Here is an 18,489-nt window from a genome sequence, read left to right as displayed (position 1 = left end):
CGATTTCCCACTTTTTCTGTGTGTTCTTGCCCAGGGAGGGCTGGACCCGCCTTGTGAGGTCGCTCAGCCCCGGTCGCAGAAGCAGGGGGAAAGCTGCACCCGTGAACCACAGAAACAGTTTGGAATTCAGCTGCCTGCACCAACAGCCCTGGGATGTGTTTGCTTTTTCAAACTCACGCACAGCACCTCAAGAGGAAATCCCCACCATAACCAATTAAAATGTAGTTTATTGCTTTCTTCCCCAGCACTTCTGGGATTTTTAAACACGCACAATTACAGATCTTTTGAACTGATTAGTTTAGAAAACTTTCATGGCAAATACTGCCAGTGACCACATCACATAGCATATAAATAGGATACAAAAGACAGAAAAATAGAAACAAGGTTTATTTTTGTCTCCCTAAGAACCATTTAGTAGAAACAATAGGACACTAGAGAGCACATGGACTTTAGAGACTTGAAACACAAAAGACCTGATTTTCCAGAAGGTGCAGGAGAATTTGATGAAGTTGAATATCTCCAGCTGTTCCTTAGCTGGCTTAAGGCAAAGTCAGGATTTCACACACCCCCAGAACTCACATGGAATTTGCACCAAGATCCCAAATGAAATGACACTGATTTCCTTCAAATTTAATTGTTTTGGCTCAGTCCTGGGTGGGTATAGTCAGGATCAGAAAATCAGGGTAAGAGGAGTAAAGCAACATTAGCATCACACTCACAAATAAAGGTAAGGATCAGGAGTATACAAGAATCAAGTATAAAAAAACCAAACCAAACTCATAATTTCTGGTATAAAATTGTTACAAACACTGTGGTTGTGCAGGAGATTATCTCCTTGTGAGTGTAGAGCCCAAGCACCTCAGTTATTTTCAGCATCACACCAACAGTATAAAAAATTATTTTAAAAAAATCCCACATGATCTCCCCAACAGAGAAACCGAATAAGAAGTGAAGCACAAAAAAAGCTCTTACAAGAATTAACACACTCAACAAACCTCTGACAGGTTTTAAGAGCTGAAACCATCATGACCCAACAGGAGGAAAAGGATCTTTTCCATTATATGCAAAACCACCTGGTTCTGGGACTCAGTTTATGGTGTAACACCAACCTCCAGCACCAAACCAGTACTGCTGATACCCCACATTTTGATCAGATGCCAACATCATTTTATTTTGTCATTCTACAATAAAAAAACCTCCCAACAGTGACCCTGAAATGCCAACCAGTTTTCTATATCAATATGGCTTTTGAAACAAAGCTCCTACTCTGTGCTTAAAAAAGGTGCAAGCAAAGCATTGCTCTCACAGAAGACAGCGAGTGTGGCTGGGGGAGCCCAGAAAAGCACTTTCCCTAAAAACGTTGTCGTAGGAAGACTTGAGGAACTGGACGTAGTTCTGCATGCTGCGGTTGGTGCTCTCCGACTGCTCCAGCCGATCCCGCAGGTCCTGGAGGCGGCTTTCGAATCGGCGCTCTGCCTGCACAGGGGAGCACAAACCCGGCTGAAAGGCAGCAACATCCACCCTGTTCATGTCAAACTCTTCCCCCAAAGTGCTGAGGAGAGCCAGAATTAGCACAGCAGGAGATGAGATTACCATAGATGGTGCTGTGATATTTATAATTTCTGCTCGTTCCCAACTCCATTCAGCAGCCCGCTGATAAAAGCAGGAGACAATGTGGCTTATCAGTTGGGCTTTTAAAATGTATTAGCTGTAGTTACCGGGAATGAAACACACCCTCTTCTGAAAAGCAACTTGACCTGATCCATCAGATAACACAATTCCAAGTAAAACTAAAGCAAGGAAACAAGGTAAATAGGACATGACAAAAGATTGTCAGTCTTTCCTCTAGAAGAGAAATTACACTCTCTCTGATATAGGCGAAATGAAGTTGAAATCTGTCCAGGATACCTGGTGCAAATATCCTTTGAACAGAAGGAAAGTCTGATTCTTTTCTTACACACACATAACTTTACACCAGGTTCATTCACATCATTGTGCTCTGACTTGCCTATCACTCACTGGACAATCCTGAACTGGTGACAGCAGACACGTCCTATGTCACACACGCATGGACACACACAGCAGCACAGCACATTCAGGCACAGCTCTGCATGACTTCAGCAGCGCATCCACAGGATGATTTACGGAATCCAGTTGTTGCCAGGGCACCACCAGTACAGCAAGAGTATCCCCCACAAGCCACTCACATCCTCTTTGCTCCGATGCAACTGGTTCAGCTCTGTTTTACTCCTGCTCAGCTGGGTCTCCAAATCCAACACCTTGGACTGGGCTGCCCTCTCTCTGGAGACCGCTCGTTCTCGAGCTTGTTCCACCTATACAGAACAACAATTTTGTCAAAGGTGTGTCTGTGGAACAATGTTTTTTCCCTACCCACTGCCCACAAAAGCCCTTTAAAGTTTAACTGACCCATTCTCATACATAAACAGCAGCTCAGTGTAGTGCTTTTCTCTGCTGCAAACCAAATTCAGTTCTTCAACAGTGCTGACAAACGGCACCAGCACATTATTTATATTTCACTGAACATGATGTTTTTAATGGGTTTGGTCATAAGCTGAGAAGATATTTTCAGCATTCTCACTGTTCTCCTTTCACAGCCTGGGTAGCTTTGGGTGAATTCACAAACATGAGAAATTACTCACTTGTTTTTTGGCATCCTCAATGGCCATCTCCAGCTGGCGTGCCAGGGAGCTGCACTCACGGCTCTTCTCCTCCAGCCGCAGCTGACACTGGTGGATCGACTCCTCACGTTTTGCTATGACCTGAAGGAATTCTATGTTCTGGGCACTCGTGGACTCTAGTTTTCTAGTTTAAGACAATAAGGGAAGGAAACCTATTCATTTTAAATGGAGTGTGTTTCATTCTGCCTTTTGTCAGGTCCTGACTCCTCTGGTAATAGATTACATTCCCACCTGAAAGGTGAGAGCCCCAGGAAACAGTTCTCCAGTCCTCAAATCAAAATTTCAAATATTGAAGGACCAACAGAGTACCCATATACCTGCATTTTCTGAGACATTGTCATTAAAAGAAATGTATAAACATAGGTAAAAATACTGTAATATCTAGTAACCTCAGAATTGCCAGGCTAGATTAGACAAGGAGCTGGTTTCTTTGCTGTCTAAGCCATCATCCTGCCTAACAACATTCACAACAGGTGCTGCTGCAACAGCATATAACTCTCAGTGGACAGCTACTGATTAGAGAACCTTGTGGGATAGGCAAATGCACAGAATCCTGGAGGCATGTGGGGAACTGGAACAAGACTGAAGCTGTTTCAATCCCCTGTAAAAACAATGGAAATGGAAGGTTAAAAAAGCAAGAGAGCCTAGTATTTCTAACCTTTCTAGCTCCTCCACCTTCAAGGTGAGTTGCTTTTTCTCCTCTTGGGCAGACTGATATCTCTCTCTTGTCATCTCCATTTTGTCCCCCTGGAGGTCAATCTAAAAATTACAGGAATTAATTACTTCACATAGTCGTCACTACACACACACACATGTCCAACCACCTAAAACATACGCAGCTCTCAGAAGGAAATATGTTCCATTCATAACTTCTGGAGAGCTTCAGAAAGGGAACCATGGATAGAAAATAACTAAACATCCATTTTGCTGATGCTTCCACTTACAGTCTAAGAAGGTGTAGGAAAACTCATCTGTACTGAAAAAGAAAAACCAGGCCTGTAAATCCCTGCACATAGAGCAGAGCTACAAGCCAAGCACACACACTAGAACAGCAGCCACAAACATGCCAGCAGCCCACAACAGCATCAGAGCCTGAAACACCAGGGAGGTTTATAATTCCAAACCAAGCAGACTAAAATGGTCAGACAGAGATCATGTGGTGTTGTGAGGCACAGCTGTAGATGTCATCCCCATCTGAAATTGTCCTGCAATACCTACACAGTGTTTCTGGGAACAAAAAACAGAAACTGGGAAAACAACCTGAAATCAGAGTGAGAAAACGGTTGGGCCAGCACCATCACCAGAAAACTACAGGAGGGAAAGCTGACAAGAGGATGAGGTAACAGAAACAAGGGCTGGCATTAGCAAGTGCTGCCATGGCTGCTAACAAGTCCCAGAAAGATTCTGCACCAAGGGATGAAGAAACCTTTCAAATATTAAGGAATGCTACCAGCAAAGCCGCTAACTTCTTGCACAAAGACATGGCACACACCTTTATTTTGCAGTGCACGTTTAATCTTTTCAAAAAGAGACGAGAACAGAGACGAAGTTTGAACCTTGCTGTGATTAGAAATTCAATCTTTCCCAGTTGAGCTTTGCACTGGTATGGGTACTTTCTGCCAGTCCCTTACCAGCTGACGGAGGTCTGAAATCATGCCACACAGGTCCGTGTTCTTCTTCTCGTAACACATGAGCTGTTGATGGCACTCCGCCAGCTGTGTCTCAGTGTACTTCAGGATCTCAGGCAGCTTTTCCAGTTCAGAAATCTGGCTCTGGAACTTCTCACGAGTCTGTAATCAAAGAAGAGAACGTAAGGAACTTTCAAATGTTCATAAGATCAAGATGAAAAAATTTCTCGACTTCCATGAGGCTTTGTGAGTCCACAAACATGATGACATTGTGTGGGTATTTGGACAGTGCTGGAGTTCAGAGCCTAAGGTCTTTTCCTGCTCCAAAAAGCTTTCACTTAGGATCTGGAATTCCCTATGGATTGTGTAAGAATGAGTATTTTGGATTATGGGCTTCAATTTTACTAGAAGTACAAGCTCTGCTTCTGAGGTCAGCTGTTCCACATCAGATAACGGTGTAACCTACCTAATCCACTGTTCAAAAGCACTATTTCTGCAGCAAAGGACACACTAATAATTTATACACCTCTGAAGAATGCCATATAGTCAGAAAGAAGCTGCTAAATGTTCAATCTGCAAAACCCATTGAACAAGCCCTGAGAAAAAACTGATGCAAAAGGCAGAATCAAGACAAGCCTTTTATTTCCTATTCAGAGCTGTTTTTCACTAGATTCAGAACACTAAGACCCATGAATATCTACAAAATGTCTTTAGAGGGATAGTTACCTCGTCAATCTCCCTCCTCATTTCATCCTTTATTCTCTGGTTCTCTTTTTCACACTTCTCCAATCTTGCTGCCAGCTCATCTGCATCCTTTCGGGCCATCTGTGCCTGGACATTCAAAAAAAGACCCAGACTTCATCTGTTATAAATAGTTTTCAACACACCTTTGCAATGCCTTAGAGTAATTGAAACTGTTCCAGCTGGCAATAGCTAAGGGATTACAGAATAAGCCACAGTGGAAGGAGAAAACACCTTTGTACAAGGGCTGAAGGTTCTGAGACCCACCTGTGCTGTGTAGGTTTCAATCAACCCTTCGTAGCTCCTGACAGAGCTCTGGAGATGTTGCAATTCCATCTGTCCTTGGTTCAGCTTGTCCTCCATTGAAATCAGAGCAGCCTGAAAAAAAGAAAACATCTTCCATTGAGTGCTCGGAAGCACCTGCCATGTGAGCTGTCAAATGTTGCCTGGACTAAGAAAATACAGTTTTGTCCACGCAAGTTGCCAAAACTTTTCAGACTTCAGTAGACTGCCAGTAATAATTCCACCTTCTTTTCCTCCTAGCATTTAATCTTCAAACCCTCAGAGTCACTGACCTTTAGTTTTTCATTGTCTTTCTTTAAAGCGTTGTTCTCTCCAGTCAGTTGCTGTACTTTATCTACCAAAGCTTCGTTTTCGTCCCGTGTCTGTTCCTGGATCTTTGCCAGTTGTTCCACCAGGTCTGCAACACGGCTACCACACAGAAAGAAAATTAATCCTTAAGTGACAAGAGGAGTAAGGCTCCTAACCTTTGAAAACTAGCCTCAGAAACATGGCTTTTCCCTATCCTTTCATTTTCCTTCTCCAGTCATGTATGCACACCTCTCTGTTAACACTGTTTGACTACTTCAATCTTTTTATACCATCTGGAAATTCACTGGAGTTGTCCCCTTGGAGCTCAAATGAATTGTCTCAAAGATGCACAGGATAAAGATATGCCTCTCTCACCTCATACCTACTTAACTTTTCCTTACATCAACATCTGTACTGCAGTGATACCAAAATATTTACCTTCACAACAAAACTGGCATCAACTATACTACTTATCTCTTTTCATATCTTCCATTCCAGTTATTCAAAAAGATCTCAAAACAAAAATAATCTTAATTGAAAGCATTACAAAATGGCAAAAGAAAAGTTTTAAGAGTCAGCAAAGCTTAAAGAGTCTGCCTTTGCTGTGGCAAGTCAGCAGCAGAAGTCACATGTCTCTCTCCACCTCTTCAAACTCTGCTCCAGCCCTTAGGCAGTGCTGGTTTTGCTTTGTTATTTACAAGCAATCCAATTAAAATATTAATTTCAATGCTATTGTTCAATTAAATTATCCTTGAACTTTGAACTCATCCCCACTCATGCTTCCTTCTCTGCACTGATTTTACTCTAACCTGTTCAGTGTAACGACTTCCAGTTCAAGGTCATCCTTCTCCTTCATTGCTTTGCTGCAGCGATTCCTCCAGGACTCGAGATTGCACTGGGCCTCAGCAACAGCGCTTTCCTGTCAGACAAGGGAAATACAAGAGGGAAAAAAAGTAAGGGAGAAGGCAAAATCATCACTGGTGTGAGATATGCAGGCAATACACAGAGATGCCCTTAACTTAGGACATGCAGTGAATACAGTGACAGCTGAGCAAACTGGATTTGTTCTAAACTTGGCATAAATGGGCCATGGCATCAAGACAGAAATAAATTTCATTAGTCTCCCCAGGGCTGCTACTAGAAGTCAACAATTTAAAAGCATGACCTCAAACTAGGCCTCTCCTGTTTCAGCCAGGTACCTTTTCTGCTAGCTGGGCAGTCAGTTTCTGCACATACTCCTCATTCCGCTCCGCCCGCTCTTTCTGTGCACGGACTGCTTTCTTCAGGGCCTCTTTATCACACTCTGATTTGCACCTCAGGTCTTGCAGCTGCTCCAGAAGAAGCTCCATCTCTCCCTTAGTCTGATTTTCACTGGCCTCTGTATTCTGCGGGGGAACAAAACCCACCATGGATTAATGTCCATATTACACCTGCAAACCCAAAGCAGCAACTAATTTCCTAGAAATGGTGATGAGAACCAGGCACAAATCCCCACTGTTCAGCCTGGAGGTATTTGCAGCCAGGTTTCACCTACACAATCCTGTCTAAATGCTGAAAGAGATGGCAGCATGACATCTTCCTTTTCTTCCAAGAGTCTTCCCTTCTTCTTTCTGCTGCTTCCTAAAATACTGATTTCTCTCCTGACCAAAATAAATACTGTTTTAACAGTCTTTTGATCTACCTGAGAAAACTGTTTTTATTGATGAAATGTTTGCGTATAACAATGTTGCTTTATGCAGCTCCTACTAGAACAGATTAAAGCTCCTCTAAACTATTAACACATTTATGTTCCTTGTAAAAAACATCCTCCCAACATATGCTAAATATAAAAGTCTTATCAAAATAAACCAGAGGAACTTTCTCCTCCTCATTTATACTAGAGAACAGATGAATGAGGGTGATCAAACTGGCACAGCATTTTTCCAAAAAATCAAATGAAATAGTTTCAGTTTGTCTTGATGCTTGACTAAACCAAAGCCATCTTTTCAATAATTATGGAGTAACTAACTTAGGAAAAAGAAAATCCAATTAATGTACATAGACCTGTAGGCTAAGATTTTGCCTCATGCCTCAAAAGTGAAAAGATTTCTCTTTTCTTACTTAATTTGAAAATCACGCTGTGTGCTAATGCCATAAACATCACCAGCCAATATTTCAGTCAACCAGACTCTGTAAGAAGCTTCTGCTACTCCCCGTGTGAGTGAATTCAGTCCCTGGGAGCAAAGGAAGAGTCAGTCCCCAGGGAGCAGTGCAGACATACCCGCAGCTGTGAGGTCAGACGGCTGTTCTCAGCGTCTCTGCTCCGCACCTGGGCTTGTAAATGGGCTTTCACAGACTCCAAGGATCTGGCAAGTTCAAATGCTTTCTTTGCCTGTTCCTATAAGCAGGAACAAGACAAACACGTTTTTACTCAACAAGCTAATAGAAGGAACACTTTATAATATGCAGTAGTAATCTCAGATTTCTTCACTGAATGATCTCCAGCCACCTCCAGGTGGACCCTCACAGTTCTTCTAGTCCAACAAAAAGGGACCAAATGAGCAGCCATTGATTTTACAACACACGTGAAGGACTGGCCTGAAAGGTATATTCTAGAGCAAAATAGCCTTCATAGCTGATCTCTTACACTGCATTTCCACTTTACTTCCTAAACTAAGGAACTGATTGGAATTTGCCATTGGGAACAAACAGGACCTTAAACAGAATGGCAATTCAGCGCCCAAGCAAAGAGAATTCTGCCTATCCATCCTTGTGTCACACATCACAGGTGTCTTATTAGCAGAATATGGAACCCACAATGGTGTGAGTATTGATATTGGCCTGGTTTTATAAGCAAGCCAGTCACCTGATCACAAAACAGCAGTCTGTAAACAACCTCATCTTTTGGACTGCCTGTGGTTTTACAGAACTGGAAAGTAGAAAAGAGAGGGGAAAATAGAAAAACTAAATTACCTTTTCTGCCACTATTTGAAGTGTGAGGGTTTCCACTTCCTTTTCTTTTCCCTGAAGTCTGATCTGAAGTTGCTGGAAAAACAAACACCATGTTCAGGAACAAATGTAGATGTAGGATGGCAGGTAGAAGGCAAGAGGTGTAACTGCCTCCCTGTCAAGACCACCTGATCTGTGGCATGGTTTGTTATCCACAACAACAGCAAACTCATCCCCAGAAAAACAGGATGCATTCTACTCAAGCAGGAAGCAAAAGGGATACACATAAATTTGTGCAAGAGGGCACAGGATATCCAGTCAGGACCACATACACTCCACAGACTAAAAAGAGCATTTACCTACGTCTCACAGTTTTGTAGCTTCTGCAGATGCAAGAACTCTTGTCTCAGTTTACAGAGAAGGAAATTAACAAAAACTGGCACAAGGTAACTCATTCAGTAACAGAGCCCAATACACAGAATTATTCCCATTCTAATCCCCCATATTTCAAAGGCAATGAAAATTCATCCACTTTTAAATGCAGGTTGTTAACCAGAGGAGCAATGTAATAGCTCTGATTACTACAAAAGCTCAAATAATTATTTTATTGACCTAAAAGGCACTAGAGTAAGATTTGACAGTGGAATATAAGACAAAGAAGGGCTTCTCATTTTAGATCTTTCTACTGCATCATTAAAGAAATGAGAGATTGTGGTTTGCTTACCATGTTCTCTGCATCTAAGTCAGACAGCCTTTTCAGCAGCATTGCTTGCCGATCCATTACCTTCTGGGCATCTTTCTACAAAATAAATATATGAGAAAAATTGTTAACTAAAAAGTCAATTTAATACAGGTTCTTTAAATGGAACTGGGAAAATCAACTATTTCCTCCCAGCTGCAGCAGCAATTCTTAGAAGATATACAGAAACATCTCATTCGTTAAATATTTCACGTATCATTATGCATCTCAGAAAGCTCTTCCACTTCCCAGTCAAAGATTAAAAAAAAAGCATGTAAGATCAATGGCAATGTAAGATCATTCTGAACTCTCCCACTACTCAGGGAAAGTAATGTGGAAGAATTCAGACCTTTTATCCAACCTCACTGATGGCTGAGGTAACTGTTACCACCAGCCTGATTTTGCTGAAATGGAATATAAACTACATAAAAACTAGAAATTTCATTTTTCTATTGCTCTTATGAACAGCAGAGAATGGTTCTGTACATGCAGCACAGAATTGTTTCCAATTTCTCTGTTGTTGCCCTCAGAGCCTACAAAATCAAAGTTCTGAATATCCACAGGCTCGCATTAGTTGAGGCCATATCAAGTCCTCAGACTCCAGCAATCCAAGTGCAGCAGCAGCATCTGAGACCAGCAGGATCAGCAGATACAGCTGTATCCAGAGGAGACAGCTGGCAGCACAGCAGGGCCTGAACCTTTTAATGCAGCCAAAGACTTAGAGGCTCTACTATCCTCAGAGAAGAAAAGCCAATCTCACTTTATGAATTAGGCAAAGATAAAGAAAAAAACCCAAATAAAAACTATCCAACATTTATGGGTTGACATGGTCTAGTGCAGGGCTGAGAAAAAGAGTTGAAAGATTTCAAACTCAAAATTCCCTTCCAGCCCACGAGACAACACAGCTTCCTGTAACCAGCCAGGTTCCATACCCAGCAGTTCTCACCTCCCGAGACTGATGCTCTGCAAGAAGTTCTCGGAGTGTCCGGTTGGTTTCTTCAAAGGTGCTCAATTTCTGGAGCAGCAGCTCTTTTTGTCTTGTAAGAGCATTTATATCAGTGCTACTCATGTGTTTCTCCTGAAGGAAAAACATTTTTTTTTAAAGTTAATTTGTTTGTTTAATAAGGTAATGAGAAAAACAAAACACAATAACTCAAAACCCATAAAACATAAACAAAAGGATGTAATTGTTCACTTCTGTGCAGAAGGTAACAGGAAGTAAATACCCCACTTTAAAACCAAACCAGCAAACACCTTAAGGATGTTAAGTTCCTCCACTTTTCCTTAGATTTTGCTGGATTAGCAACTATAACATTACTTTTTAAAGACAGCCATATAATAGGACAAGGTAGTAAAGGCAAGAACAAAAAGGGACACCTACAATGTTGAGTCTCCCAATGGTATTTTTCAGGGCATGGATCTGTCTGGCAGCTGCTGCTCCATCCCTTTCTGCTTCATTCAGCTTGGACAGCAAACACTCCTTCTCCTGCTGCAAGCACTCCTTCTGCAGCCTGCAAGGAGAATTCAGCCATCAGAGAAACATGAAGCTTTGGCAGCTTTACCAGAAACTATGGATATAGAGTTGATTGGGTTAAAATTCATAAAAAGCTCAAATCACAGGATAAAAGCTCTAAACAAAAACTGCTTACGATCTACCCTCTTTCAGTGTGGAAGCTGTTTTGAGAAAAGGCAGTAAGCAGACACCAGGAGCTTGCTAAGATCACAGCTATGACATTTAGAGGGAACAAATCAGGCTTATACCAGAAGTGAACACACTGCTAAACCCAAAACACAATGCTGTGCTTTTCCTGGGCACTTATGCCACACCAGGAATAAGACTCCAAATGGCCAAACAAAAAACAGAAGAGCACACCAAGATATACAGCTCAACATTTTTAGCCAGCACTTGTAATCTCAGAAGAATTCCCAGAGTTTTCTGAGAAAGGAATAGAAAATATTAACTTCCAAGTGATATTTCTTAAGGAAAACTAAAACTAACTCTCCTAAAACACTAATGTCTCCCTGGAGACATAAACTTCACTAATTCTTTAGATACAAACAGATGCAAAAATGTCAGACTTGCAGACCTTCAGGATCACTAAGAAAAAAGCCCATGGTTCAGTCCTCTCAGGGGCTGTCACTCCTGGCTCTGTATGATTTTTATAAAGGTAAAAAATTCTCCTCTAGTTTTCAGCTCCATGTTTATTCATTTATTGTTCTATCAATATCATCATGATACAAGCAGAATCCCTTAATCTTCAAAATACTAACGACAGAGCTAGCTGACCCTCCACACAAGCCAACTGCTCTCAGGTTCCTCTCAAAGTAGGGATTTTTTTCCATTCCAAAAATCATGCTAGAGCCCTTCTCTGCAGCTATTGCAACCTGGAACCCCCTTCTAAAAGTGACAAAAAACCAAGTGCATCAGTTCTTCAGCAGCAGCTACAACCTCTAATCATGTCAGCAGTAAAGAAGGGAGGTGCCTGTGGATACCACAAGTGCAGGGACAGTGAGAAGTGAAGCTTTCTTACACAGTCAGGTCCTTCTCCTCCTTTATGCGTTCAATGTTGCGCCGGAGCCGCGTGTTCTCATTCTCTGTTTGTACCAGCTCTTGTGTCACCTCATTCAGTTCTTCCTTCTGCTCCTCCAGGAGACGCTTTGTGATTTCCTCCTGCTCCTCCATTTGCTGCATCTTGACCTGAAGATATTGGAATAAAACTTAAACCAGATGCTTTGGAATTGATATACAGAATCCACATCCCAAATCAGTGAACAACTCATAGTCAATTAACTTATTCAAAGTATAAAAAAAAAGAAGTATCTCCTCCCAGGTGACAAGTGACAGGACATGAGGAAATGGCCTCAAGCTGTGTCAGGCGATATTCTTCATGGAAAGAGCTGTCAGGTATTGGAAAGGGCTGCCCAAGGAGGTGGTGGAGTCATCATTCCTGGAGGTGGTTCAAGGAACTACTGGACATGGCACTCAGTGCTCTGGTTTACTGAATAAGGTGGTGATGGATTAAAGGTTGGACTCAGTGATCCTGATGTCCTTTCCAACTTTTAACAAGTCCAAGTGCCAAATCCTGCACTTTTGCCTCAAAAACCCGCTGCAGTGCTACAGACTGGGGGCAGAGTGGCTGGGCAGAAAAGGACCTGGGGGTACTTACTGGTCAACAGCCAACTGAACATGAGCCAGCAGTGTGCCCTGGTGGCCAAGAAGGCCAATGGCATCCTGGCACCATTCCTGTTTCAGGAACAGTGTGGCCAGCAGGACCAGGGGAGTCATTCTTCCCCCATGGCACTGGTGAGGCTGCACCTTGAGTGCTGTGTCCAGTTCTGGGGCCCTCAGTTTAGGAAGGACGTTGAGATGCTCAAACACAAGGCTGGTGAGGGGCCTGGAACACAAGCCCAATGAAGAACAACTGAGGGAGCTGGGGTTCTTTGGCCTGGAGAAAAGGAGACTCAGGGGAGACCTTATCACTCTCTACAACTCCCTGAAAGGTGGCTGTAGCCAGCTGGGGGTTGGTCTCTTCTCCCAGGCAACCACTGACAGAACGAGAGGACACAAACTCAAGCTGCAGCAGGGGAAGTTTAGGTTAGACATCAGGAAAAAATTATTCACCGAAAGGGTCATTGGGCACTGGAATCATCTGCCCAGGCAGGTGGTGGAGTTACCATCCCTGGATGTGTTTAAAAAAAGCCTGGATGTGGCACTCAGTGCCATAGTTTAGTTGATGAGGAGGTGTTAAGGTCATAGGTTGGACTTCATGATCTCAGAGGTCTTTCCAACCTAGTTCATTCTGTGTTTCTTAATGATTCTGTGGTTCTAAAGTTTATTTTTGCTTTATAATCATGCAAGTAATTCCATTAAATTTTGTAGCATATATGAAATGGAAAATGCTTGATGTAAGAATCTACCTGACTCAAATCCTATTGTTGTTCACTGATTTGACATCCATGTAGTTTTGCGTAAAATAATAATACAGAATTTCCTACTCTGAGTGTTAACTCAACGTTAAAAATGCAGTTTACGCCCATCGTGATGCATCTTATGAGAGTTGGGAACATCTCCCACGTATTTTTTAAGTGGTGTCAAGTACATAAGAGCCTATTTGTCTGGAAAACACAACATCACTGGGTTGCACGTTTTTGAAACTGAATGAGAAGAAACAATCTCATTGAATAAGGGGATTTTTTGACAATAAAACATCAATGCATTGTATTTTTCACTTTCTGGAGACATCAGTTTTCAGATTTTGGGCTTGGGCTGGAGAGATTATTTGCAACCTAAAGCACAGCAATACCTTATTAAATTAATAATATTTTGAAATGTTTCATAATGTGGCTTAGTGAATTTCTCACCAGGATAGTTCAGCTATTCTAAACAATTCGGACTGATTTTCAAGCAAGCTACCAACAGCCTGGGCAGCCTTCCATTGCACCAAGACCTGCCTCCAGCCTCCTCTTGTCAAAAGATGAGCTACAAAGCCCCAGTCAGCAGGTCTTTCCACTGTCTCCTCACCTCTTTCTTCAGTGTTCCCACCATGCTCATCAGGCTGTCTATCTTCTTCTCATATTTGTTAATTTTGCAGCAAGCGGGATCATCGTCATCCGTGGAGAGGTCACTGAGGCGTAGTACTGACTGCATCCTGTCAGACTCAGCGTTAGGTGTAGCTTCCAGGCGTTCACTTGATTCCTGCCAGGCAATAAAGGGGATCATTTTTTTAGTATAACGTTATAAATAATATTCTAACATTGCCAAAAAACAGAGACTGGGTCACATCACTGCAGCAAGGCTAGGAAAGAAAAAATCATTGTTTACAAACAGCTCTTCTCTTTCCATCTGGGAAAGGTCAAGAATGCAGAAAGAGTACAATGAAAAAGAAGAAAAACTGATCAAAGCTCAAATCCTCATCTAGGAAGTGGCAGGAATACAACAGGTAAAACCATCAACCCATGAGAAAGAAAGTATGATGCAATGCTACACAAACACTCCATGCTTTGGAAGACACTGAGACCAGCAGTCCCTCACTGAGCCTCCAGATGAGATCTTGAAGTGCACCAGTAAAATTACAATAAAAAAATAAATGTGTCTGGCTTCTAGAGACAAAAAGGCATGGCCACAGGATGTTTATGAATTCTCAGTTTTTCTACATTAAAAAGAGAAAAAGATTTGCAGAAGACACTTCAAATAGATGGTAGGGGATGGTAGCCTACTTTCAGATCTGTCCAAATCTCTCACTACACAAGTTCTCTCTCCAACCTTGGCTAAACCTCCAAGTTTGTTTTAAAGAGCAAAACCAGCTGTACCTCCCACTTCAAGATGGTATCACGAGCGCTTGTTTTGCCTGGGGGTATCCAAGGGGCCTTAGTTTTCACCCGTACAGCTCGCACACTGTCCCCTTTAGATTTCTGTTTGTGCTTTTGCTAAAGAAAGAGAAAATAAAATAAATTACGGACCCTTAAAGAACCATTTGCAATTTTTAGTGCTGTAAAACCAAAGGAAAGATCATTAATACAGAATTATCAGTAGTGCTTCACAGGATGCATCAGGTGAGATGAGGTAGCAGCCACCAAAGGAAGCTGACACCAGTCAGAAAGAAAGGTTATTGCACACTCAGCTGAGAGGATGGCTGGATGTAGGACCTGACAGATCCCTGGAAGGTCCCTTCTCCATCCCAAATTCACCTCACAAAAAAGCAGCTATATCATTTGACACTATGATCGATTTTGGAAAGCCCTGGAAGTGTTTTCCCTACTCTGCAGTCAACTAGAAGATCCACATTTATTTGTAATGAACTTGACCTGCTGTTACTGAAGGAGAATTAAGATGTTTTTGCACAATTCTAACCTTAGAGAAAAATCTGATGCTGTAAACATTCCCTACTGGCAATTAATTCATAGGACTCATTATTTTCACTGTCATTCCATCCCATTATGAAATTTGCCATTAGCAACAAACACATAATTAATAGAAGACTTAGAACAGGATGTCTGTAGATAAGGAAGAATGAGATAGCAACTTCCATCAACTTTTTAGAACAACTTTCCATAAAAATCCAGCAACAAAGAGGAAATGGGATAGCTATAACCTCAGCTTCAGTTTTGCCTTGTGCCTTTTGTGGATAAGGCTGGGAAGAGATCTTCTGGGCTGCAGAACTCAGTGGACAGAGAATGTCCTTAATGCCAGAAGATGGTCCGAATGAAGATTCTTTTTCTAAGCACATTTATTTTAATACAATCAAGATGCTACTTGAAATGCCTAAGTACTATCTCTCCTCAAAGCCTTCCTCAAAAACAGACATGAAGCCAAACAGAAAACATTATCAGGACACACATCCAAGAAATAAAAGGGAAAAAATCCTCCAAATGATATCACATTGGAAGCAACATTTCTCACATGAACATGAAAAGCAATTCTGTATCATACCAAAATCAACTTTCAACAAATCAACATAGCAAATGTATCACTGCAAATTCACCACTGAATATGAAATGAAGTCTCACAGCTCTAACACAACAGTACAACAGACCTGGAAGATTTTGTGATGCTTCTAGGGCCATTCACCTTCTCTGCAGCCCTTACAACCAACCAGGTACACACTCCTACCTGGCATTTTGCAGGTGTGGTTTTCTGCCCCTTTTTAATATGCACATGGACAGGGGTGTTTTCATCCACATGGACGTGCAAAGGGGGAGATGAGCAACGGTTCTTCATGGCTCTTCTCCCACAAATGAGAAAGGGAAATGCAATGAAGGGAAACCTGTGAATACGGAAACTGGAAATAACATTTCCTTCAGTGTTCAGAGAGAAACAGTGGCCAGCCTCAGTTAACATTTGAGCTTTTTATCAGTAGCATCTGCCATTTTGAACTTCACACTATTCTTCCATAAAGCCAGAATTAACATAAACAATTCCTCTGCTTCCAGTATTTTCTGCTTTTAACCTGGTTAGTGAAGATCAAACACAGCTGGATCAATAGCAGATGTCTGTAAGAATCATTGAAGCTCAAAGTCTTAAAGCAAGTGAGCAAATCAAGGGTTCCCACTGAACCAACAAAATCTGATTACAAAGAGAAATTTGAAGCAGGGAGAAGAGGAGAATTAAGTGAACAGTTAAGAAAAACCATCAGGAAATCATCATACCAATCCATCCTAGAACCCTGAACCTGTATGCTCCTTCACACGTGCTTAACTTTGAGCATCTTTTTAAGCATAAATCCTTAAAAGCCATTGCATCACAGCATTTCTTTAACCTCCACAGAAACACATAACCATAACCTGACACAACACAGAAAAGCCAAGAGACACAAGGTCATCATCTTGGAGCTTCAGTTGATGTAAAGGCATAATGCAATCGCAAATCTTACACAAAGCCACCAGCAGCACTAACCTGATTCTGGCAGAAAGGATATTGTAAGCCTAGCTAAAGTTACTTACAGGTACTTTCAAGCTTTTGACTTTCCTGGATAAGGTCTTGGGTGAGGAGGAACTTTCTTCGTTGATAGATGAGAGACACCTGTTGCAGAAATAACAAAATGATTTAGAGGAAAAGGTGCCAATTTATGAACAACCTCTTCTTTTTGATTTAAGAGAATACCAAGACTAAAACATATGAAGTGCATGAACCCAAAACCCAAAAGTTGGTGTGGCCTAGTTTCCTCTGTAAAGCAGAGGATGAGGGAAGGACAGACTGTAATAATTCCCAACATACTGACAATGGAAACTGTTTTAAACAGTGGAAATGTTTTGAACAATTACACGATGGCATTATACACTTACAAACTTTCATATTCTAGCCGCAATTTTTAAGGAACACAGCAGCACTTCTTTTCATTCAGGAGCAGGACAGGCACTGACAGAGCCTTTGGATCACCACGAGTGACAACCAAACGTCACTATGCCTCCCTTAGCAACAAGGCTGACTCCTAAGTGTTAATTCCGCCTGCGGTCTCCGCAGGTTTTCCATGGAATCTGTGGTCACCTCAGGCTGGCAGAGACGCGGTCCGGGGCCGTGAGCTGCTCGCAGCCCTGAGCAGGGCAGGCCTTCAGCCAGCGGGGCCCGGCAGCTCCCAACGCCCGCCCGCGCCGTTATCCCGAGCCCATGCCTACCGCTGGCCGGCCAGCAGGAAGGAGCCCGAAAGGCAGGGAGGAAGGAATAACTCCCGGGGCTCGGCCCTCACCCACACGGCGAGGGAACACGCAAACGGCGAGGAGACACCCTCCAGGGCGAGGAAACGCCCACACGGCGAGGGGACGCCACACATGGCGGGGGCCCCTCCGCCCCGCTCTGCCCTCGCAGGCCCGGCGCTCTCACCACGAAGCTCCGCGCGGGGTCCGCAGCCACTTCAGTTCCCCATCAGCGCGGCGGATGGAGCAGGGGCGGCCGTGGGCCGAGTTCTGGGCACCTTGTCCGCACCAGACACAGGAGGAGCGGCCGCAGTGTCCCGGCCGCCGTCGCCGGCGTGCCGCCCGCGGCTCCACCATTGGGCGATTCGAACGGCCCTGAGCGGCGGTAACCGCCCCCGGTAACGCCCGCAGCTCCATGCGGCCGGCACGAGCGGCACAGCGGCTGCCCGGCCGCCACGGGTAACCCGGCCCCCGCACGGCGCCCTCAGGAGTGGCTGCTCCTCCGTGCAGAAACGGGGAGGTCTGAAAAGAGGATGAAATAAGTGGATTAATAAGTCAATTTTCTTGGCGTTGTCTTTGAGATGAGTTTTACCGTCTTAAAGGTGACACCAGAATTGTGTACACAGCCACTTTTACCGTTAACCAGAGCTGTGTGCAGTTCTGGCCGCCCTCAACAGAAGGAGGTGGAAATGTCGGAGGAGACCATGAAGTTGATAAGGGGACTGGAGCACCTTCCCTATGAAGACAGACTGAGAGAGCTGGGGCTGTTCAGCCTGGAAAAGAGAAAGGTTATGTGGAAACCTCAGAGCACCTTCCCAGATCTGAAGGGGGCTGCAAGAAAGCCAGAGAGGGACTCCTCATCAGGAACTGTAGTGATAGTATGAGGTGAAAATTAAAAGAGGGGAAAGTTAGGTTAGATATTAGGGAGAAAATCTTCCCTGTGAAGGTGGTGAGACACTGGCACAAGTTGCTCAGGGAAGTTGTGGATCCCCAATCCAGGCAGTGCTCAAAGCCAGGTTGGGTAAGGCCTTGA

General features: G+C 43.1%; 1 protein-coding gene across 7 annotated transcripts; it reads right to left on the bottom strand.

Annotated features, from left to right (window-relative positions):
• Positions 1–246: 246 nt before the first annotated feature.
• Positions 247–17,704, bottom strand: ODF2 (outer dense fiber of sperm tails 2). 7 transcript variants are annotated; one of them, XM_041406924.1, is made up of 21 exons: positions 17,644–17,704; positions 16,767–16,845; positions 15,937–16,105; positions 14,637–14,753; positions 13,849–14,022; positions 11,858–12,024; positions 10,708–10,837; positions 10,273–10,404; positions 9,312–9,386; positions 8,612–8,683; positions 7,920–8,036; positions 6,859–7,044; positions 6,469–6,578; positions 5,644–5,779; positions 5,336–5,446; positions 5,054–5,158; positions 4,331–4,489; positions 3,358–3,458; positions 2,661–2,823; positions 2,208–2,333; positions 247–1,476 (listed from the first exon to the last, which is right to left on the bottom strand). In XM_041406924.1, the coding sequence occupies exons 3-21, from the start codon at positions 16,042–16,044 to the stop codon at positions 1,303–1,305; spliced, it is 2,463 nt and encodes an 820-aa protein (XP_041262858.1). In that variant the 5' UTR covers positions 16,045–16,105; positions 16,767–16,845; positions 17,644–17,704; the 3' UTR covers positions 247–1,302. The 7 variants fall into 7 exon arrangements, with proteins under 7 accessions (XP_041262858.1, XP_041262861.1, XP_041262864.1 ...); XM_041406927.1 differs by having other exon boundaries at positions 15,937–16,090; positions 17,644–17,686; XM_041406930.1 differs by having other exon boundaries at positions 15,937–16,048; positions 17,644–17,686.
• Between the last annotated feature and the right edge of the window lie 785 nt (positions 17,705–18,489).

This window comes from Onychostruthus taczanowskii, unplaced genomic scaffold, assembly GCF_017590055.1.
Source record: "Onychostruthus taczanowskii isolate IOZ18803 unplaced genomic scaffold, ASM1759005v1 scaffold25, whole genome shotgun sequence".
Taxonomy (NCBI): domain Eukaryota; kingdom Metazoa; phylum Chordata; class Aves; order Passeriformes; family Passeridae; genus Onychostruthus; species Onychostruthus taczanowskii.
Note: the sequence above shows the minus strand (reverse complement) of the source record. Positions and strands in the feature narration are given on the sequence as shown.